At 46.0% G+C, this 23,146-nt stretch overlaps 1 protein-coding gene and 1 long non-coding RNA gene across 11 annotated transcripts in view; one reads left to right on the top strand and one right to left on the bottom strand.

The window, feature by feature from the left end:
- MFSD6 (major facilitator superfamily domain containing 6) overlaps positions 1-23,146 on the bottom strand; it is a 72,402-nt gene that overhangs the window by 48,786 nt on the left and 470 nt on the right. For 4 of the 10 annotated variants that reach the window (XR_004812503.2, XM_025441743.3, XM_025441735.3 and 1 more), the window contains exons 1-4: positions 22,403-22,546; positions 22,147-22,280; positions 21,776-21,892; positions 516-2,112 (exon numbers count right to left, since the gene is read on the bottom strand). Coding sequence is in view for 9 of the 10 variants with exons in the window: in XM_025441743.3 (XP_025297528.1) it covers positions 516-2,059 (1,544 nt within the window). In the remaining variant the exon portion in view is untranslated. Of the gene's footprint in view, positions 1-515; positions 2,113-3,200; positions 3,309-21,775; positions 21,893-22,146; positions 22,281-22,402; positions 22,642-23,146 lie in introns of those variants that run through there. The other 6 variants (XM_025441736.3, XM_025441738.3, XM_025441740.3 and 3 more) reach the window with 6 other exon arrangements.
- On the top strand, positions 865-11,156 carry LOC112656414 (uncharacterized). The gene is made up of 3 exons (XR_007408845.1): positions 865-997; positions 1,100-1,236; positions 10,145-11,156. It is a non-coding gene; the product is annotated as an uncharacterized LOC112656414 (long non-coding RNA).

Genomic DNA, 23,146 nt, shown 5'->3' with positions numbered 1-23,146 from the left:
CATGTACGAATCTCCTCCACGTGGTATCACAGATTAGCCATTACGGGGGGGGGGGGTGTCACAGCTTCATTAAAAAGAACGGGCACCTCCACGGACCATATACTCACGCTCCTCTTATATCAACAAGTGGCTGAGAATAACCGAAGGCTGAAAGACCCTAATCCACTTTCTGCACCTAGACTCTACTCTCCTTCACAAATGCCTGGGAGCAGCAGACCCTTCGAAGTCCCCAGAATAATCTAGTCCATGAGCCCTGTGCTCCTATACCTGACACGTTCACTGCAGGGCCACGTGGCAGACAGACAGACGTGTGTTGTTTGCCTTAGATAACCCAAGTAGGCTCCCTCCTTTCTTCCTTCCTCCAGTTTCTATTTTGAGGTGGAGGAGCAGCAGAAGGCCCTTACAGGGCGGCTCCCAACACCACCCCCGCCTCCTTGGGTGCGCCCAGAGGAGCCAGAAAGTACAACAGGATGAGGCCCACCCGCTGAAGGCAGCAGTCGTAATCGCGTTCTTACCTGATGTGGCCGATCAACTCAATGAGCTTGTGGCTAAAAAAATAGGCTGTGAGCTCAGACACATGACTGAGGACAGAACAGACCCCAAAGAGGGTCGTGGTTCCATTCAAGTCTTCCAGATGCCAGTAGAGAAAGGTGAACACGAAGCCGTACCCAAAGCCCATAAACCAGGCCACGAACAGCACGGAGCCGTACTGCACGCTGCAAAGCAGCCGGATCAGGTCCCAGAAGCTGAAGGCCTGCGGGTGGCCCGGCGCGCCTGGCGCCTCCTCCGAGGACTCTGTGGAGCTGTTCCCCTCCACTTGCGGGATCTCCACCTCTTTCCCTTTACTCTCATTGTTTTTGAAATGGTTGTAACGGAACCGGAACTGAGTGGCAACAATCAAGGCCAGGGTCATGAGAACTCCAAAGACGATGAAGACGACCTGGTAGTTGCGGTACTCAGGCGGCTTACAGCCCCTTCCGTCGATGAGCACCTCTAGGTGAGTGTAGTCGATCCCGATGCCCACCGACAGCATCGCCAGGCCCCAGCCCAAGGAGCCCCACATGCGCTGCAGTCCGTAGCGGTCTCTGTGTTTCCCCAGATACTGAAGGGTTACGGTGTCCACGATGGTGACGGAGGAGGCACTGAAAAACTCTCCTATTATGACGACCACCAAGATCACCAAGAATATAGCCTCCACCTCTTGCTGATCATAAACAAGAGTGACTTGATCAGAAGGTAAAGACTTGGTGGTGACAACAGCAGTGGTTGTCTCTCTGGTTACGTCTCCTGGGAGGGTGGGGGCCGCCGGGCTTGGACTCGAGGTAAAGTCCCTACCATGGCCAGTAATCTCATCCGTCTGGGGCGGCAGAGTGGGCGCACTGGTCTTGTTTGGAGCTGTCGAAAAGATGACAGCGTCTGTGACATTGGGCCCCAGCTCTAACATCACTGGCCAGGTGGACAGGAGCAGGCTCCTCCTGTCACGTGCTCGCGCTGACGTGGTGATGGAAGAGTTGGTCGGCGGGAGAGTTAGCAGGTGACTTGAGTTAGTGGGACGAGGTGTTGGGGGGATCTTTGGTACACATCTCAAGGTAGCAGGTTTGACAAATCCGATGCCCAGGTTGAACAAAACCCAACACAAAAGAGAAAAGAGGAGGACGATTTTGCCTTTTTTAAAGCGATCTGCGACGACACCCCAAAAGGGGGCACTGCAGAATTCAATGAAGTATCGGATACCTACTAGCAATCCACTCTGGCTGGGGGACATTCCCAGCTGTTTATAGTACACAGGCAGCAGCGGGTAAAGAGAGCCATAGGCAGAGTAAAAGAAAAAATAGAAGACCTTGGATATCAGAAGATCATTGTTTATTTTGACACAGTGTTTCTCTATCCAGTCTATCTCCTCCTCAGGAATAGCAGCTGTTTCTGTGGAGGTGGGTGTTGCATTGGAAGGTGGCTCCGGTTCCCTGGAAACACCATTAAAGGGATCGGCGAGCACGTACTTTCTCTTCTGCTCCTCCTCGTCATCAGTTAAGATGGCGACTTTATCATCTGACGCCATGGCTCCCCACCACCATCAGAAAGTCTGTGACCTTCGGAATCTTGACTGTTGGCCTGGAAAGTAAAATTTAAAAGATGGCTTAGTACAAAAATAACATTTAAGCCCAGAGCTCCATCTGCAAGAAGCTAAGGAGTCTCAAACTGTGGCTCAAAATAGTAATTGTGAGAGAGACTTCTCCCACTTACCACTCGCAGCCACACAATACTAAAAACAGAAAAACAGCTTTCAAAGAATCAAATACTCTTTGTGGCCACCGACTAATTACATGTTCTAATGGCAGGTTTATAGCTCAGGTTCATTCTCAAATCTTTTCATTGATTCCTGGTGAAAGTGTACAAATGAAAGAGATTATGTCTAAACCAAATATAGAGAACTGAAAATAAACAGTATTTACAGTTTCTTGGTTTTACTTTTCAAACAAATCCACTGCATGTTTGAAGTGTAGAACTTCTAAAAAATAAAGGTCAGCTAAAACCAGTTTCTATAGAAGCAAGCTTTTAACCACGACCACAAATGTGATGAGAAAGAGGGAGTCGGCTACACATTTGCAGTTGGAGTTGGTCACTCTAGCCCTCTAGCTGTGACAAGGATGTCCTGGTGAGGAAATGGCCTCTGTGTTGTTTATACTCCAAACGTGTGCTTTTATAGATTGAAGTTTAACAAAGCATCAGGAAGAAAGGACCAGATACCATTCACTGAGTGCTTACTCTGTGTCAGGCTCAACGATCTTTAATGTGTTAAGCTCATATTTATGACAATCCCTACTATCTCCTCTATGTTGCAGAAGAGAAAAATGAGGCCCGGTGAGCTTCAACAACTCAGAAGGGGCAGAGTGAAGGTCCAAACCCAGAGATCGTGGCTTTGAGCTGCATTCTCTAATGCACCACAACACACCACCAAATGCTACACCCTTGACGATAAAATGCTAATTAAGCCCTTTTTTAGGGTGTCTCTTCTGAAAGATAAGCAATAAATGGCATAAATTTATAGGAACTGTGCCATATTCCATCAGAATTCCCGTTTCTTCCATTATACAGATAATTAAAGAGTCCAAAGGTCTTGGGTCAAGATTCATCAAGCTGCCATCAACATATTCTGATGTAGGAGGTACACACATTAAATACCTAGTAATTCCTCTCACCTTGTATACCAGGGAGGAAGAACCTCACTTGCTATCCCTTGGAATAGATCTTGCTCTCCTTTTTCTCAAAACAAAGACTAACTTGCTGAACTTCTTCCAGAAACAGGCCTGCAAACATTTTAAAAAGAGCTGCTAGGCAGACACTGGAAACACAACGTAATGAGACCCGTGTAATCTCAACTGCTCTGTTACCCCCCACAGCCAGGTGTCAACAATTAGCTGTAAGTTTTAAAAATGTTCCTGTGTTTCTTATTTTTAGGTTTAAGCATTCTTTTTTATTTGAGGTAAAATTCACCCAACAAAAAAGTAACCATTTGAAGTAAACAATTCAGTGGAATTTAGTGCATTCACAATGTTGTGCAACCCCCAACTCTACCTCGTTCCCAAGTCGTGTTTTCCTCAGAGTGAAAGGAAAACTTGTTTTCCACACAAAACTTCAGGGAAAAGCAAAATCCAATCTTTTGCTGTCCAGCTGATTTTTCTATACTTATGTTTATCATTAGCACCTTCACCTATCCAAGTCGTCAGCCCCAATTCCATCTCACCACCTGAAGAGAACAAGAATTCTCCTTTGGACTTATTTATTTATTTATTTTCTTTCTTTCTCTCCTTTTTAAAGATTTTATCAATTTATTTGACAGGAGCAATCGAGAGAGAGCACAAGCAGGGGGGGAAGGGCAGGCAGGGGGAGGAGAAGCAGGCTCCCTGAGGAGCAGGGAACCTGCCATGCAGGGCTCGAACCCAGGATCCCAGGGATCATGACCTGAGCTGAAGGCAGATGCTTAACCGACTGAGCCACTCAGGTGCACCCTTTGGACTTATTTTCTAAATTAATTTCATTTCTGAACTCAAATATCTGTTGCTTTTAAAGCGCATAAACGTTGCATGACACTTCTGGATGAAGATGGCAGACTGAGTAATCTGCGTACATCTGACCTCCATTCTTAAATCCCACTAAAGTGACAACACACACAGACACATTTTTAAAGTCATAATCCAAGCTAGGAGAACTAAAGGGCCCATAAATGGAGCAATCAGATTATATTCTGGAGGCCAGAATATAATGAGACAATTAGAAAATAACTTAGTAGAGCTGAGAAAACTGAAAACTTGGAGGACAGTGGGGAAAGCCAATAATAATACAATTGATTACTCAGAATCCTTCAGAGGCCCACGAGTTGGCCATATTCGGTTGGTTGGTGTGTGTGTGTGTGTGTGTGTGTGTGTGTGTAGGCAGGGCAGGGAGGCTGCTGCTAACACAGTTGACTGAAGGATCAGCTCCAACTAAGGACACCCAATTCCCTTCTACATTCCACAAAGCTAACCAGACAACTAGAGGTTTTTTTTCTCTTCTGGAGAGAATAACACAGAGGCTCTGCTGTCAGACAGAAACGGCCGGAGTTGAGGGTAGGGGTACCGTACTGAAAATAGGGCATTAAGTGAACATATACATCCTGATTCCAAGCCTTAACCCCTCCCCTAACCCCCATCCCACTTCCCTCACAAGGTTTACAGAAGCTGACAAGGCTTCCATCCTCCAGGCAGGAAACTGAATTCTGCTCTGAGGATCCTGATACTGAAGCCTTCCCAACTAAATACTCCCCAAATCACTCTACGTGGAAGTTCAGTCATCGAGCCTTGCCAGTAAATATGAATTGTGAGACATATGAGGGAAGTACCTGACATGAAAGACCCAAAACAAACAGAAAAAAAGAATCAATATGGAGAAAATAGAAGCTATTTCCAGAATATATTATTTTCAGAAACAAGAAATGCAACTATGAAACAAAAATAAGATAATACATATTTTTCAAGAAGGAGGAGGATGAGAAGGTATAAAACAAATGGTTCAATGAAAAAGTTATAGAAATTTTTCGTGGAAAAAAGCATAAAGGATAAAGTAAGGGATGATATAAAATAAAAATTTAAGGCAACTACTTAGAAAAAAAGACAATGACAACAATAAATAGACCCTTTACTTCACATCATAAAAATCAACTCCAGATGGATTATAAACATAAAAAAATAATCTTGAAGATCTTAGGATAGAAGACGACTTATTTAAATAGGATATACAAGTGCTAAGCATTAAGGGAGAAAAAATAAATTGGACTACATTAAAATTAAAAACTTCTTTTTATAAAAAGGCAACATTAAAGATAGATATGTCAAGCCCAAGAGTAAAATAAGGTATTCTGGTGAGGATGCATATTATATATAACAGACAAAAGAGTATATCCAGATATATAGAGAATTCTTAAAAATCTATAGAGAGATGTCAGGTAGTCTAACAGGAAAAATGAGTAAAAAAAACTTCCACAGTCACTTCACAAAAGAGCTTATGCAAATGCCAAATAAATATGTAAAAAGATGCTCAACTTGATTAAAGTGAGCAGTAAAAGCAAATTAAAACAATGCAATAATACAACATATTCCCAAAACGGCTAAAATAAATAGGACAGATAATACCAAGTGCTGGTGAGGATGCAGAGTGACTGGAATGCTCAGAGATTGCAGGTAGGACTATAAATTGATACACTACTTTGATAACCGTTTGGGAATAGCTACCAAACCTGAATATATACCCGATGACAACTCCTAGATATATACTAATGTATTCACCAAAAGGACATCTACAAAAATGTTCACAACAGAATAATTTTAATAGCTCAAAACTTTTGGGAATAACCTATTTATAGCAGAATACATAGACATGTTATATTCAGATAATGAAATACTGTACAGCAGTAAAAATAAATCATAATTTCATGCAATGACATGGATGAGTCTCACAAACATAATATGGACTGAGAAAAGCAAGGAGCAGAAGAGCACATGCCAAAGATTCCCTCTATATTGACTCACAAAAGTAAGCAAAACTAACTTACGGTATTGAAAGTCAGGGTAGATTTTTGCTTCCAAAGAGATCAAGTAGACACACTTTTCCCTAGTGCTCCTGCGAAGGACAACTAAAAGTGTTGGACGTCATATATAAGGCAAATGCAGAAGGCTCTGCAAGGTAGACAGAAGACTGCAGACTAGCTAGGGACCTTGGTACCCAAAGAACATGGGGATAAATGGGGCTAAAGAACTTGGAAATATCCATGAGTGCAGACCAAAACAACCCCAAGCAAATAAACAAACAAACAAAAACCCCAAAAGCCCACAAAGTCCTCTCTGGCTAAAGGATGCAGAAAAATGCAGCCCAGAAAAACAGAAAACTTTAGGTAATAATAATAACTGCTCTCCTTCAGCCAAATACCACAGAATGGGGTCTGGGGTTGGGGGGTAATGTGTCCTGACTCCCACCCCTACCAGCAATGGCTACAGGGGGGCCTAGACTTCCATACTCACAGGCTATTTACAGGGCACCCAAACCCCTAAGCTGAGGTGGTATCGGAGAACACCAAGCAGGGAGCTAGGGCCTTCATCACTGCTAGGTGATAATGAGGCCTTATCTCCAAGACATCATTAGTGGAGAACACAGGGGGATTCTCGACTTCCATCCCCACCTGTTAGTAATAAGACATCTCTACCTTTCCACCTGGGGTGGTGTCAGAAGAGGCCTAGTAGATACTCAGGACTTTTACTACCACCCAGTAGTAACAAGGTTACTCCCCCCAACCCCACTGTGGTATCAGTGGAAGCCACACAGGGAGCAGTAATGAGGCACTCTTATTCCTTCCAGCCGGGGAGGTATCAATGGATACCTAGTGGTGAGCCAGAACACCCATCTCTACCTCACAGTGATAAGGAACTCCTTCATCCTCAGGTGTCAAGAGGGGTGGAGTGTCGTAATGAGGCAGTATCTCCAATTCCCCTGCAACAGCACGTCAGAAAAATCCAGCTAGATCAATAAGGCTTAAATGCGACCCAGAGTTTCATAATATCCCAAATGCCCAAATTTCAATAAAAACAATGCATACCAAGAGCCAGTGAGACTTCAAAAAATGCTTCAACAAACAATTAGAAACATGTTTTAAAAAATGAAAAGAAAGAAAAAAGTTGTAGAATAGAAACAGAAAATCCCAGCAAGGGATATAATGTATAAAAAGAAACAAAATGGAAATTTTACAACTGGAAAAGACAATGGCCAAAATATAAAAGAAAATGGATGGACTCTACAGCAAAATAGAGGAGATGGGGGGAATGAGCAAACTGAAAGATAGAATATAGAAATTATGCAACTGAATAACAGGGAGAAAATAGACTGGGAAAAAAAAATGAACAGAGAGCCTCAAGGACCTGTGGGACTGTAACAAAAGACTGAAGATTGATGTTATGATTGTCCTGAAAGGAGAAAAAAATGGCAGGGCTGAAGTACTCAAAGAAGTAAAAGCTGAAAATTTCTCAAATTGGCAAAAGATCTACAGATTCAAGAAGGTGAATGCACTCCAAACAAGAGAAATCCACACCAAGACACATCACAGACACACGCGTCAAACTCGGAAACCAAAAACAAAAAAATCTTGAGAGCAGTGAAACAGGAGTCACAACCAATATGGGAAAAGAATTCAAATGATAGCAGATTTCTCATCAGAAACCATGTACACCAGAAGAAAGTGATATAAGAATTGTCAACCCAGGGACGCCTGGGTGGCTCAGGGGTTAAAGTGTCTGCCTTTGGCCCAGGGCGTGATCCTGGAGACCCGGGATCGAGTCCCACGTCCGGCTTCGGCATGAAGCCTGCTTCTCCCTCTGCCTGTGTCTCTGCTTCTATCTCTCTGTGTGTCTCATGAATAGACAGATAAAATCTTTAAAAAAAAAAAAAGTATCAACCCAAAATCTTATATCCATAAGAAAGACAGTCCAAACAACAGAAAACTACAGAACAATATCCCTCATAAACACAGACATAAAAATCCTTAACAAAATATTAGAAAAGAAAATTTAGCAATATATAAAAAGAACTGTACACTTTGACCAAGTGAGATCTATTCCAAGGATACAAAGCTAGTACAATACTTGAAGATCTGCCATATTAACAAGCTAAAGAAACAAAGTAGAATCCTATTAATCAGTGCAGAAAAAAGATTTTGACAAAATTAAACACTCATTCATGAAAAGTCTCAGAAGAATAGAAACTTCTTTAATTGGATAAAGATCTACAAAAACCTACAGATAACATTATACTTAGAAGTGAAAGACTAAATGCTTTTTTTCTAAAATTAGAAACAAGGCAAGATCATCATCTGGTTTTATCACTCTTATGCAAGACTATTGAAAGCTCTAGCCATTTCGATAAAAGAAAATGAAAGGTAAATAGCTCAAAAAGAAATAAACAGTCTCTATTGGATTGTGTAGGAAATCTCAAGAAATCTACAAAATCTCTTGGAAAGAAGAAATATTTAAATATAAATTAATGCAAAGGACTATATGCTGAAAACTACAACATGCTGAGAAAAGAAATAAAAATCTAAGTAAGTGGACAGACGGGGCACCTGGTTGGCTCAGTCAGTTAAGGATCTGACACTTTATCTTAGCTCAGGTCTTAATCATGTGTAGCAATGGCTAAAGTAGAAATCGTAAAAAATAAAATAAAATAAAGTAAAAATCATGACAACACCAAATTCTGACAAGGATAGGAAGAACCTAGTTCACTCATACATTGTTGGTGAGGATATAAAATGGTACAGCCACTCTGGAAAGCACTTTGGCAGTTTTTTAATCTAAATATGTGACTACCCTATGACCCAGCACTCACACTTTTGGGCATTTATCTCAAAGAAATGAAAAAAACTTCACACAAAAACCAAGACACAAATATTTACAGCAGCTTCATTTGTGACACCCCCTAACTGGCAATAAAGCAGATATCGTTCAGTGGACAGACGGCTCTACAGCCGTGGCACATCCATACTACGGGATATTATGCAGCAATAAAAGACCACAAACTAGAGGTACATAGGATAACCTGGGTAGATCTCCAGAGAACAAAAGTAAAGAGTGAGGGGAAAAAGCCAATCTTAAAAGATTACATACTGTAGGATTCCATTCACATGTCATTCTTGGGGTGACAAAATTACTGAAATGGAGGCCGCATAGGGATTGCCAGGTGTTCCATAGGGAACAGAGGACGAAAGTGGTGGTAGTCCCAGAAGACAGACGTGAGACATTCTGGTGGTGGCAAAACGTTCCACACCTTGGCCATATCCATGTCAGTCAGTATCCTGGTTACGCTGTTGTACTAGAGTTTTACAAGATGTTACCGCTGGGGAAAAATGAGCACAGGATACTTGGGCTATAGGTGTTATTTCTTTTAACTGTATGTGACTCTACAGTTCTCTCAAAACAAAAAGCTAAATTTTTGAAATAGTAGTTCCCTTTGGGGAAGATAGTGACTAGATGGGGGTTTCTAGGGTGCTGAGAATTTTATGGTTTTTTGATCTGGGTCTTTATCGTATGGATGTGTTCAATGTATAAAAAGGTCACTGATTTACATTACCTTTTTCAAAAAAAAAAAAAAGACCTTAAGAACTTAAACTATGAAGAAGAATAAAAGAAAAGAGATGAAAGTAGGAGAGAAAGGACAAGGCAAATACAGGATCATCCAGAAAGGTGTCTAAAAAACTGGAACTCTAAGAAGAGAAAACAGAGAAAATTAAGAAAAGGAAAATTTTTTGATCCAAAAATATTTCTCAGAACTGAAAGCTACGAATTGTGTGGCTGCAATGACCCACTGAGTGTCCAATGCAGAGAATAAAACAGACCCAAGCCAAAGCACATCATTAAGATTTCGGAACACAAGGACCAACGGATGACCCTACAAAGTCTCAGAGAATAAAATGCATCACATAATAAGGATCGGGAACCAGAGATGCCTCCACACTTCTCAACAATGACAGCAGAAGCTATAGCCCGTCAAATCATTATTCAAGTTTATAGGTGAAATAAAGACACTTTACATACGTGATTTCTCAAAAAATATACCTCTTGTTTCTTAGGCTGTGTGCCACCAACACGGGACTAAATCAAGGGAGAGGAAGACACAGGATACAGGACATAAAAGACCCAGCGTGGGCGAGAGGCAAAGGGGCACGAGCTCGCTGGTGGCCGGAGATCCCGAGTGCCAGCGTGCCCCCGACACACAGGACAGCGGGGGTCCGGGGCCGGCCTGAAGGCTCCCGGGGCCCGCAGCACAAGGACACTGCAGGGTAGCAGCGCATCTGAGTGTGTCAAGGGGACTTCGGGCACTGGTGAAGTCAGGGATGAGTTAATGGTGAGGACGGCAGAAGTGGAACAAGAACATCACAAGAAAACCGAAAGTGGCACAGGAAAAGGGAACTAGCCACGGTCTACTAGATGACTCAGCTGTGACCACAGTCTTACCCCGCAAGTAGCGAGGCCGGGGCTCCCCCAGCTGCCGCGTCACACGCGGGGAAGATCCGAGAAGACGCGGCTGAACTGGGGCAGGGGGCTGGGGCAGGAAAGGAGCAGGTAATGGGCACATTTAGAAACTAGGAGTTAGGAACACAAGCATATGATCTAAAACTACACCGGCTGCGAATATCCCAACAGCAGCGGGAAGGCAGGGGAAGCGAGCGGCGGGTATGGTGGTTCTCCTTTTAAGCAAGCCTCATAAACTTGTTTATGCTTCTAAAGAACTTTGTACATGCCTGTCTCTGCTTTAAAAAAATAAAAATCAAAACTAAAAAATATGCAGTCATATGAGCTTTATCTTTATAAAAGACAATAATTTAAAAAAATAATTAAAAAATAATTAAAAGCAGCTACCAGTATCCCTCTATCAGAGACTAAAAATAATTTTCAGAATTGTACAGAACGAGCTCTGACTACGAATTTCACTCAGATGGCATTTAATTACCTTCCATAGATCAATGCCAAGTCTTTAATAAGTAGGTCATAGAAGGACACGGTCCTTTTCAAAGGGCCTAAGTCTCTGGCTTCTCCAAGTGACAATGAGAACTGATGCCTAAAGGCTAATTCAAAGCTGCAAAACACCGTACGTTAGGACGTTGAGTTACGGACGTTGAGTTACGCCTTGAGTCACTCTCTCCCAGACCATTTGCCCCCCACCATCTTATTCAAATGATTTTTGATTATCATATGGTCATGCAAGGTTTCCCTTGTCCCATGAGTCCAGATGTCAAGTAGTTCTCGAAGTATCAACAAATGCAAAGTAGTCAAGGGAAGGTTCCTCTCCTGTAACATTCGGTACCTTGGTATGAATGTCACATCCAGTAACTTCTGTAAGAATCCCAATTCTCAAAATACAAACAAAAACTTTTAGTTTCCATTCATTCCATTAATGTTTAGACTTAATAGTTTCAGGTTATATTTAGATTTTGAGGGAAAAGAAAAACTAAACAGTCACATTTAATACACTGACAAAATACAATTTAACTATAATCATCTGTGCAATCATAGGAACAGGGACGAAAAGAAGCAAATAAACCAAAACCACCTCTGTATTTTAATAAAATTTTAATAAAATTAAAATACGCCCCAAAAGTAGGGCATGCTTCGGCTGACTTCGATCACATTTAATCTGCCATAAGGATTCACAGAACAAGTATAAGAGCAGTAAAAGGGGCGCCTGGGTGGCTCAGCGGGTGAGCGTCCGCCTTGGGCTCAGGCTGTGACCCCAGGGTCCCGGGATCCAGTCCTGCATCGGGCTCACTGCATGGAGCCTACTTCTCCCTCTGCCTGTGTCTCTGCCCCCCTCTCTCTGTGTCTCTTGAATAAATAAAATCTCTCAAAAAAAAAAAGCAGTAAAAATATTTATATGCTGGATAAAGTACTTAATCTGTTTACAAACCGAGGAGAGATTTGGTTTCTTTAGGAGTCTAACAACATGAGCCCATTAAGCTAATGCTTTGTTTAAACCTCTGAGCCTTTTTAAAAAAAAAAGAAAATTTAAAGAAACTTTTAAAAAGAGAGAAGACAGTTCAAGTCATGCACAGAATTAAACTTATAAAATTCTCTGAGAAATCTCTCCTGTAGGTTTGCAGTTAATCCTACTTGGATAAAAAGGGGTTTTGTTTACTAGACAAGCAGAAAGCTTTTCTCACCCAGCACTCTCTAATGACAGTAATCAACACCACACTGTGAAAATATAACACAACCTCTTAAAACCTGGAAAGACATCATACCAGTACTTACACCGAGTCATTCAACTGGCAGGTATTCCTGCATTATTGATGACAGGTGATGAAATCATTCTTGTTAAAATTGATAGCTATCTTCATTATGCATTTAAATGGAAACTGCTCAAATGCACATGGAGGTAACCACGAATATATGAGTATGGAAATGGATTCAGCTTTTCAAGGAAGGAAAAAACCCTTAAACCTGAATATATCATTTGGAATAATAATTGCCAAAGGTCAGATTTACAGACACTATCGCGTAGCAGCAACATAACTATCAGCGATGGAGGGAACCAGTCCCTGGATAACACAGAAAGGACGGTCCTCCTGGCGCCATTTCCATCATAACTCAGTAATGCCCCGAGACCAGTACTGAAGCTGCAAAAGGGGAAAATCCACATTTTGAACCCTCAGAGCTCCTTTATAGCTGAACCAAACTGTGAAAAAGTCACAACTGGTTCTAGTCCTGCCAGCCCAGCCTGACCCTCCAACGTCCAGCCTGAGCTCTCCAGACACTCACTGCTTCCCACGGCTGAGGCCAACAGCATCCACCTGGACTGAAACTCCTCCCAGAACCTGCCATCCCTGTTATTCTTGGTGGACCTTTCCCAGCTCTAGCAAAACCGGTCTGCCGGGTGACAAACTGATCCAAACAGTGGCTAATACATACCTTGTGGCTGGCCATCCTGACAACATATCTGTATTTTCAAATCATTATCACGGTTACTACTAACCACCGCACAACAACACTTAAGTAATCACTGCTATAGGCTGAAGACGTATTAACTCGTGTAATCATCACCACAGCTCTCTGGAGGAAGATTATTTTCCCAACTTTACGATGAGGAAAATGAGCCACGGAGAAGGTAGATGATTAGCTCAAGGTCACTAGGGAGTCAGCTGCAGAGCTGGGATTCAGATCCAGACAGTGTGGGCTCTTCGCAGGTGCTAGGTCTCAAAAACGCATCGTGGAGCTACGAGGCAGGGATGTTCAAAACGTGGTCGTGGGCCTCAAAGACTTGCTCTGTGGTGGCGAGCCCAAAACACTAGGAAGATTTATATGACAAGTTCCAAGAACGACGGAGCAGAGGCTCCATGGCACTGCGTAATTAACAAGGAATGTTAGACAATGGGGTGCTTCTGAAGCCCAGAGCCCCGACTTCAGATAGAGGGGGTCAAGAGAACGAGAGGCTTAACTTGAACCCTGGAAGATGTGTAGGATTTGCTTTGGGCGAAGACGAACGGATAAACGATTCCAGGATAGGGGAAAAGAAGAGACCACAGGAGATCCGTAAAATGTCAATCCTGGGGCTGAGGACACGACGCTAGTGCACAGCGACAGATCACAGAGGGCCCTACGGATGGGGCGAAGGGTGGCAGGACAGAAAACAATACGTTAGAGACTTGTATTGAAAACTAAAGATGGGGCAGCCCCCGGGGGCTCACGCCGCCTTCGGCCCAGGGTGTGACCCCGGGGTCCCGGGATCGAGTCCACATCGGGCTCCCTGCAGGGAGTCTGCTTCTCCCTCTGCGTCTCTCATGAATAAATAAAATCTTTAAAAAAGAAAACTAAAGATGATCTTTAATCCAACAAATGTAAGTTTAGCACCAGGCACTGGACGGGATGTTTGGTGGGCGGTGATTCCGATGGCGAGGGAAGGCCCAGTCCCTGCCAATCCAGGGTAGCAAGGGAGAGGGGTGAGCCCGGCCGCCGCACAGTGTGCGACATGCTGACACAGGAGCAAGCACAGCTGACACGGGGCGGGGGGATTAAGAAGTCATCGAGGGAGAGAGAGTAGCCGCAAGAGGAGGAGCAGGTGAGGGCCTGATGGAGAAGAGCGACTTCGCTGCGGAGGCGTAGCTGAGGGGGGCTGGAGGCCGGCGGAGGCAGGAGCCACTTCTGTCTCCTCATCGACAAACTGAGGAACGCAACGCCGCTGCCCACTAGGTAGCTGCGGGGCTGACAAGCCGAGGCTCGCGAACTCCTAGCACCGCGCCTGATCCACAGCGGAACTCCGTATTAGTGATTCTGAGCGCAGCGGGGAGCCACGGAGGAGCAGACAACGGCCACATTTGTACTTTGTGAAGATCATCGAAGCTGCAGTGTGGAAAACAGAATGGCAGTATTTTGCTACTGCAACCCCTGAGGATTTCCTAACGTCCGATCTTTTATTTTAGTGTACTGGCCTTAACACTAATTATAAACACGAGTATCCTGTGATAGAATTTTGTTTTTTAAGATTTATTTATTTAGGAGAGAGACAGAGACGGAGAAGCAGCCGGCTCCCCGCTGAGCAGGAGCCCGACTCGACTCGGGGCTGGACGGCGGGACCCTGAGACCAAGAGCGAAGTCAAAGCAGCAGCTTAACCTACTGAGCCACCCCGCTGCCCCTACGATGACCTTACGTAGTACTTACTCTAGGAACTGCAGTTAATGCAATCTTTTAGGACACCCGAGAAGAGAATAAACTTACCATATCTTTCTGACTCGACTGCTCTCACACCGGAGCTGTGCTGAGACTTGCCCTTTGGCAAGTCTCAATAAAGGCTGACAAGCACCTGGCGGTGGTCTGTATACATACGTATATGTACGTATATATCACTTTACTAAAGTGTAACGTGACGGAGATTAATTTTAGGAAGTGCAGAGAGAAGCTCCAGTTGCTCTCCTGGCTTTAACAAATCAGTGCCTCTTTGAGCTTCCTCTTTATTTATATTGTGAAACGGCCCAGAACACAAACCCAAGTCAACTAACTCACAGAGGGATCCTAGGGCTCAAATGAAATAATGCATGATAAAGCATTTTTCTTTTCCGGTTCTTAAAGACTTATTTTGAGAGAGAGCAAGAGCGAGACTGACTTTATGTTTATATCCATTTCCACGTCCTCAGCCTGTTTTACTGGGCAGGGGAGGGGCGTGGGGTTGGGGAGGAAGCCCCCTCCCTAGAGGTCGCACTGCGGCCCAGGCCTCTCCGGGTCTCTCTGGCCCCCGTCGGAACTTTCTAGTTATGTATGTAACATACTCAACACGAAGGATAGGGGCTGAAACCCTAACTGGGGGCCCCTTTCCCCCACCGGAGTGTGTGAAGGGAGCAAGGCCCTGTGGCCGAGGCCGGGTGTGGCTGTGGGGAGGAAATGGTCCCTGAAGGTGGCTCTAGTCAGAAGGGCCACGGGGATTTTCACTTTCACTTTGTGGAAGACACAACTAAATATAATTTAGAGCCTGTCGCTGAGGTCACTGGACCCTATCAGGCATCACAGGAGCAAACTCCCCGTCGTTGGTTTAGGCCGCGGGCTGGGTGCTGGGCCAGGGGCTCGTTCTGGGAACTTGAAGCAGGCCCCCGAGCCGCGCTCCCTTCTTTGGCTTTGCACGACTTCCTGCTTCACACAAGCCCCGGGCGAGGGACGGACACGGTTCAAGTCACAGCACGAGCAGGTGTTTCGAGCCCCAAGCGGGTCCCCCGAGGGCAGCACCCAAGGGAGGAGGGGGCAGCCCCGGGAGAGGCTCGAGCCCAGCAGCTCCCCAAGCACGGTGACCAGCGCAGGCTAGGGGACGGAGCAGGCAGCCCCGGGGACCCCACTGGAGGACGGCCCGGGGGCCCGGGTCGGGGTGCCCCAGGCCCCAGCGCCTCAGCATGCTCCTCTCCCTCCGGCGCGCGTTCACTCGCTCGCTCACAGGTTTTAAGTAACGTCTACGCCGCCGCCGCCATGGGGCTCGAGCTCACAACCGGGGCCAGGAGCCTCCTGCACCTGCCCGCTGGCCTCTACATCAGAGGAAACCCTTCCTGCGGTCTGGCCTGTGGCACAACGGCCCCAGAGGCCCCTCCCGAGCCCCCCGCAGCCCGGCGCAGACCCCCGGTCACGGCTTCCTCTGGGGCCACACGTGCACGGCGGGAGCCCCGAGGCTCCAGGTGTTTGAGAGCAGGAAGCAGACGCCTCTCGCAGTCGCCTTTCACAGTCGCCTTCTACTCATTGTCAAATGTCACTGTGACCCTTCCCGTCTTTCCATCACGAGTCTCCTCCCAGACGGGGACCCTACCAGCGCCACTGCTTTGCCCCTGAAAGCCTGGAAAACCCATGAACGTTGACCTGGCGTCCTGAGAGCCCCTGCAGGTAACAGAACAGGCCCCGCCGGAGGGGCCCTCCTGGGCAGGACGGCCTGGGGACCCTGGTCACAGGCCACAGCGGCCAGGGACCCGCGAGTCCTCCCGCAGCTCCTGAAAATGGGCTGTCACCTGATCATTCGCTGTTCCAATGAAGACAAACGCAGGCTTTGTTTCTTTGCTGAGAAGCCAACACAGAAAATCTTAGACTTAACTTTCCCAACCATGAGACGAAAGATTTTTAAATGGTTCATACCAAAAGAAGTTATTTGCTTAACGTTTTAGAGAAAGCCTTTCCTCAATAAATTTTTGTTTCCTATATCTGAGAAGCAATTCATATAGAAGATACGTTAATTAAAAAAAATTAAATTACAATTCTATTCAAATGCTTTTTGGTTTATCGTTGAACCTTGTTATGTGAATCTGTTTCATACACAGACACTTTCAAGTCTTTTCAGAAAAGGACTCAGGTAAATATGTTAGTATAGGACGATGGGTTCAAGATCTAAAAACACTAGGAACACAGAACAAGCAGACTGTGCAAAATAGGAATTATAAGGAGAAATAAAAACACTAGGTCAGAGGGATCCCTGGGTGGCTCAGCGGTTGAGCGTCTGCCTTCAGCCCAGGGCGTGATCCTGGGGTCCCAGGATTGAGTCTCATGTCGGGCTCCCTGCATGGAGCCTGCTTCTCCCTCTGCCCGTGTCTTTGCCTCTCTCTCTCTCTCATGAATATATAAATAAAATCTTAAAAAAAATAAAACACTAGGTCAGAGCATTAATGTGCACGTGCGCGCACACACACACGGATACTTGATCGAAGCCTGGTCAGTAGGAGACTGCTGCTACTACTTGCCGTTCTGACATTGTTAAGACACTGAGGACATGAAGAGAGTCAAAGAAAGTACAGTCTATCCATTAGACAAGGCATTTTAAACAGAAATTTATAGGTGCTCAGATACATCTTTCATGAATTTATAATTTTTTTAAAGATTTTATTTACTTATTAATGAAAGACACAAAGAAGTACAGACACAGGCAGAGGGAGGAGCAGGCTCCATGCAGGGAGCCCGATGCGGAACTTGATCTCGAGACCGCGGATCATGCCCTGAGCCAGGGGTAGATGCTCAACCGCTGAGGCATCCAGGTGTCCTGAATTTATAATTTAGATCAAAATACAGACCTCAACATTTAAAGTACATTTTTCTGCAGACATGCAGCTACGATCTATGATTTTTACTTACATCCCCTAAAAGCTATCATCTAAAACAATAATTTATAACCTCAGCACATTCCAGTATATGTAATCTAAAATAGCTTCTCATACGGTTAGAACTCTAACTTGAGAGTTAACATGAGCTACCAGTTTCTTTCAGAAAAGACTGACTACCCAGCCCATTCAAGTGAAAATACACACATGCCCTACCAATACCTTTGGAAATGAAAATATTCAGCCCTGCTAAGGATGGAATGGTAGGCAAGGTTTCTCTCATTCACTGAGAGAAGTAGAGCTTTTCTAGAATGCAGATTCAAGTGCAAGGATATTCATTTCAGGAGTTTTCATAATCATCAGAACTGCAGCACAGGACACAATCAGCAATAGGAGAAGCTACAGATGTTGTGCTACAGCCCTATGAGAGCAAAACAGAACTTAAAAGAACTGAGTTAATATAGAATATGGAGAAATGCTCATGATCTCTGCATTATTTTAAGCTAGAAAAAGCAGGACGCAAACCCCTATATATCCTAAGAGTTTATACTTACGATAATGCCTACTTCATGTGAAATATGTTTTAGAAAGAGAATTGAAAAAATTATGTTAGTAGCCTATCTCTGAAAAGTTAGGAGTTCCTTTAATTTCTTACACTTTACTGGATTTTCCTCCAGTGAGCATTTATCACTTTAAAAAATACGTATAAAAGAGGCATTATTTTAAAAACAAAGCATTTGGGTCACAATCAGGACACTCCTTGATCCTGGAGTTCCTGAAAAGCCACAGGAGTTGCTAAATTGAAAGGGCTGATCCCATTTACTTGTAGAGACAACTGAAAAGTCTAAGAATTTTAGACATTTTTAAAAGATTTTCTATCTTCATGATGGCAAGAATGTGGTAAAAGGGGAACCCCTGTGCACTGCTGATGGAATGTAAATTGGTGCAGACACTATGAAAAACACAATGGAGACTCCTCAAAAAATTAAAAATGGAACCACCACAGGATCCAGTTTGCTGGGTGTTTACCCAAAGAAGATGAAAACACAAACTGGAACATGTGTATGTCTCTCGGTTTATTCCAGTATTAGCTGCACTAGCCACGCTGTGGAAGCAACCCATGCATCCACCGACAGATGAGTGGATAAAGAAGAGGCGGTATATACACATACAATGGAATATTAGCCATAAAAAAAGAATGAAATCTTGCCGTTTGCAACAACATGGATGGACCCACAGGGTCTAAGGCTAAATGAAACAAGTCAAACAAATACCATATGATTTCACTTACTTACGGAATCTGAAAAACAAAAGGAACAAAAAATAGAATCAGACTCATAAATACAGTGAACTGGCTGTTGCCAGCCGGGAGGGACATTGAGAGAATTGACAAAACAGAGAGAGGGGATTGAGAGGTAGAAACTGCCAGGTAATATGGGGATGGAAAGCACAGCACAGGGAATAGTCAGTACCACGGCACCAACTCCGTAAGGCGACGCGTGGTAACTAACGCTGCGGAAGCATGCCATGACTACGGCCTCCTCAAGCCGCTGCGTCAGGCCTGCAACTAACGTAACATTGCACTTCTGCTATGTTAATAAAAAATAATATTAAAAAAAGATGGCACACCTTCAAAATATAGGGAACCTGTTCATATAGTAAATAAAATTAAAGTGCATTTCATTTTTACTCTCTGAAAGTATGGCCACAAAATCTTTTATTCAAACTCCCTCATAAAGGTGAACTCAGGTCTCACTTGCTCGTTGACACAGCTCCACAGAAACTACTTCCCAATGGAAGGAAGAAGGGGCTGCCCAGAGGCTGGAAAGCTTCCTGTGGGAGCAGGCCAGGGCTGCTCTGGCCACAGGTGTGCGCGGCCACCTCGTGCCACCATGGTCAGCGGGGCTGCGGGCTGCGAGCGCTGAGGGGCCCTGCTCACCTCCGGCCCGTGTGAGCGCCACCGTCACCCTGTCCCCAGGCATGCCCGGTCCCTGCGCTCCGGGCTGGCCACCTGTCCGTCCTGCTCCTGTCGCGCCCGGGCAAGGCCCAGACAAGGCCCGGGGAGGGCAGGGCCGCGGTGCCCGCCCTCCCGCCCCACCCCTGGCATGGTTGGGCCACACAGCAGGCCTGCTGGGACAGCTTCGGTCCCCCTTCCAGCTCTCCTGTGGCCCCCCCCGAAGCCAGGCCAGCCCCTCAGCCACTGACTCACCAGGGCCAGGCTCCACTCGGCCCCCACCCCACTTGGGCCTCGGATCAAACACCTCCTCCGAGTCATTCAAAGGTGCACCTGCCTGTCTTCTACTTGCCAACCCTGAATCGTTCGTCCCTTCTCAAACACACGCAGGAACACAGGTCCACAAAGGTGTCCGGGCTGTCCTCTATCCATCCTCTTTGGTACCTTCCTCAGAGCCCGGATTTCAACCCGGTGGCCCCATCCTGTCCCATCCCAGCACCCCCAGCCCCCCGAAAACATGGCGGGGCTGCCAGGGCCTGAGGCACCTATGCAAGCCTCAGACCCCCTTTCAACAGTCCTCCCCACATCCTGCCCGGCACGCAGGACCCAGGCAGGAGGAGGCTACTTTTAATCCAAAACTCTGGGAAGGTTTCGTGGGTGCTGAGACAGGGGGTGTGGGTGTGCATGGGAGCTGCACATACCCACAAGCTAGCACAACAGCTGCAATATCTACAGCAAACACATGTTGATAGATAGGATCAAGGTTCAGGTGTTTCACATATAGGTTATTTTAGTTTGCTTTGCTTTTCTCTTTTGGGCTCTGCACCAATAAATCATCATCTTAACAAACGACCCTGACAGTTTCCAAAAGCTTCCTGGCCAACTAAACTAAGCCAGTGCCATTTGACAAGAGAATAGAGAAGTGTCTTCTAGATATGGAGAAGAAAAACCAGCTAGGGAGCAAATGTTACTGAAAACAACAACGGGGCTAACGCACCACATTATGTGCCATTCGGGATTTAGGGCAACAAATCAGGCTGACACAGACCCTTAAAAAACAAGTCCAAATCTAACTTCATAAAGAAAAAAGTAAAAGCACCCTCTTATCATCGCATCGCCCTTCCTTCAGGTAGGCAATGTGAATGGTTTGGGGACAATGTGGTGTATGCGTGCCTGCATAAAATAAACAGATATAAATTTCTTTTTCAAGTTCCTTTTTTTAATGTACTGTATCTTGATTTTTCCCTAGCCAATGTACCAAAGTGACTAACAGAGATATTTACATTTATTGCATATCTCCCTTTCTTTACGCTCAGTTGCTAAATCAAGATTTACGGAGTATAGAAAGAAGTAAAACCAAAAAAACCCGTCAACCTAATACTAAATATATCCTTGGTTATTTTAATTTTTCTTACACTTGCCTTCAACCTAAAAATGGTGAGAACAAATGGGTAAATATACATGCATTAATACGCACACGACATAAATCTATAGATTACCTTACATAGATAAATGTTAACATATCTAACATACATACACTGAAATATAGTTAATTTTCAAGGTCAAAAAACAAAAGAGGCCACCTGTGTAACTGGTGAGGCCCGTGGACCCTGAATAAGGAGGAACATCATGTGGGAATTTCCTAGGCTTTGGAGCCTGAGACATGGGGCCAAATCTAACTCCCCTTCTCACTGAGATTATGTAGTTTGTGTAACTCTTTAAGTCTTCTCAGCTTCCCTTTCATCATCCACGATGCTGGGGGAAAGACGCCTATCACGGAGACTTAGAAATTAAGTGTGGGACGGTGTTTTGAACACAGTAAGTGCTCAAAAAAGTGCCTTATTACTATCAACACTCCAGACAGACTTAGTGACCCAACACCTCATACCACCAAACGTGCAGAACTGGCTTGTGTCTTTGTGATTTAGTTTGCCTTATCTGTACAGAAACTGAAAAGACCTTAGGAATAAATTATTGTAAACATGCTTGTTAGCTTTAATGCATTATTGAAATTGGATCCTCTGTGCTACTCCCCCAGCGTCTTACACTGGCCTCAGCAGCAATGTTCCAGCCTCCTCCTAAGCAATCCTAAATTTTACTTCCTTCCAGCTTGCGATAAACACAAGCCATCTGGCTATTTCAATGACTGGAGATATCCTGTATGTCTGCTAATGGCCAGCTGCTCAAAAGCCAATCTTACCAATGACTAGGGCTCCGTCCTCTCCCTTACTTAGCAAGGCCGTCAGTGATGCACAGGTTTAGCTGGCTAGCTCCCGGTGTCTTGGGGGAAGGATGCTCTGCAGACACCAGCAATCTGCTAAATACACAGCTGTGGTTGGTCAACTGTCATCTATGTTGACATCAGATTTCCACAAAATCCGGAACTTCTTGAACAATTAAGGGGAACGGGTGGCCGCTCTCCCATCCATCCAACCATCTCCTTTTACATGTGAGAAAACTGAGGCCCAAGGTGTGACAAGCCCAAGGACACACGACTCTTTGGACACCAACTGTCATTAGAACTCAACTCTTGAACATTTTTTTCGCCAAAACCATTAGGCAAGGCTTTACCTGTTCCAGGAGCTCTGTAAGGTGTTGATTAAATATTTCTGGATAAAAAGGAAAAGCCCGTGGTTGTGAACGGCTGTGGGAGAGGCAGGCTGCGCCGTGTGCCTGCCTTAAGGGTAATCAATCCACCTGCCTGTCTGCGTGGGGAGAGATAAACGAGGGAGTAAGCTGCATTTGAAAATGTTCGCCTTCCTCCGGAAAACTACAGGGGGCTGGGGGCTATACGGCGCCCAGAAAGGCTGGTGACCCCCGTTAGTACCTCAAGAGCTCAGGGATGCGTCAGACCGCGTTAGGCTTTGGTTGAGCAGCGGAGCGCCCGCAGGCCTGGGGGAGGGCCGGGGGAGGCTTCCTATGTGTTCACCTGGGGACTCACGCTGCCGGTCGCGCTGCCGCCGCCGCGCTGCCCGGAGGTCCTCGCTCCTCGCCCCCTGCGGATGTTTAGGGCCCGCGCGCCGGGCGGCCTGGGCAGACAAGGGCCTGGACCTCGGGACACGGGGCACAGCCCGCCCCCCGCCGCTGCCCCCGCCCGGCGACCGCTCCCTCCGGCCGCGCCTTTGTTTCCCTCCCGCAATTACGTGTACGGAAGTGCCGCCCGAGCCGGGCGCCCTGGGTGCCAGCTGCAGCCTCCCCGGCGCCCCGAGAAGAGGACGAGCAACTCGGAGGCCGCTGGGGTGGGGGAGCGGGGACGCGCACACCTGCCCGCGCAGGGACCCGCGCCGCCGAGGCTCCTACCCGGCCCGCAGGTGCGCGCCGCCGCGGCCTCCTCCCCCAGCCCGCAGGTGCGCGCCGCCGCGGCCTCCTCCCCAGCCCGCAGGTGCGCGCCGCCGCGGCCTCCTCCCCACCTGCGGATGCAGTCCGCCGAGATCCCCTCCCCGCCCGCAGGTGCAGGCCGCGGAGGCCTCCTCCCCGCCCGCAGGTGCGCGCCGCCGAGCCCCTCCCCCGCCCGCAGGTGCGCGCCGCCGAGCCCCTCCCCCGCCCGCAGGTGCGCGCCGCCGCAGGGAGC

The sequence above is a fragment of the Canis lupus genome, chromosome 37 (assembly GCF_003254725.2).
Source record: "Canis lupus dingo isolate Sandy chromosome 37, ASM325472v2, whole genome shotgun sequence".
NCBI classification, from domain to species: Eukaryota; Metazoa; Chordata; class Mammalia; order Carnivora; family Canidae; genus Canis; species Canis lupus.
The sequence above is the reverse complement of the archived record's forward strand: the minus strand, read 5'-3'. Positions and strand labels throughout refer to the sequence as shown.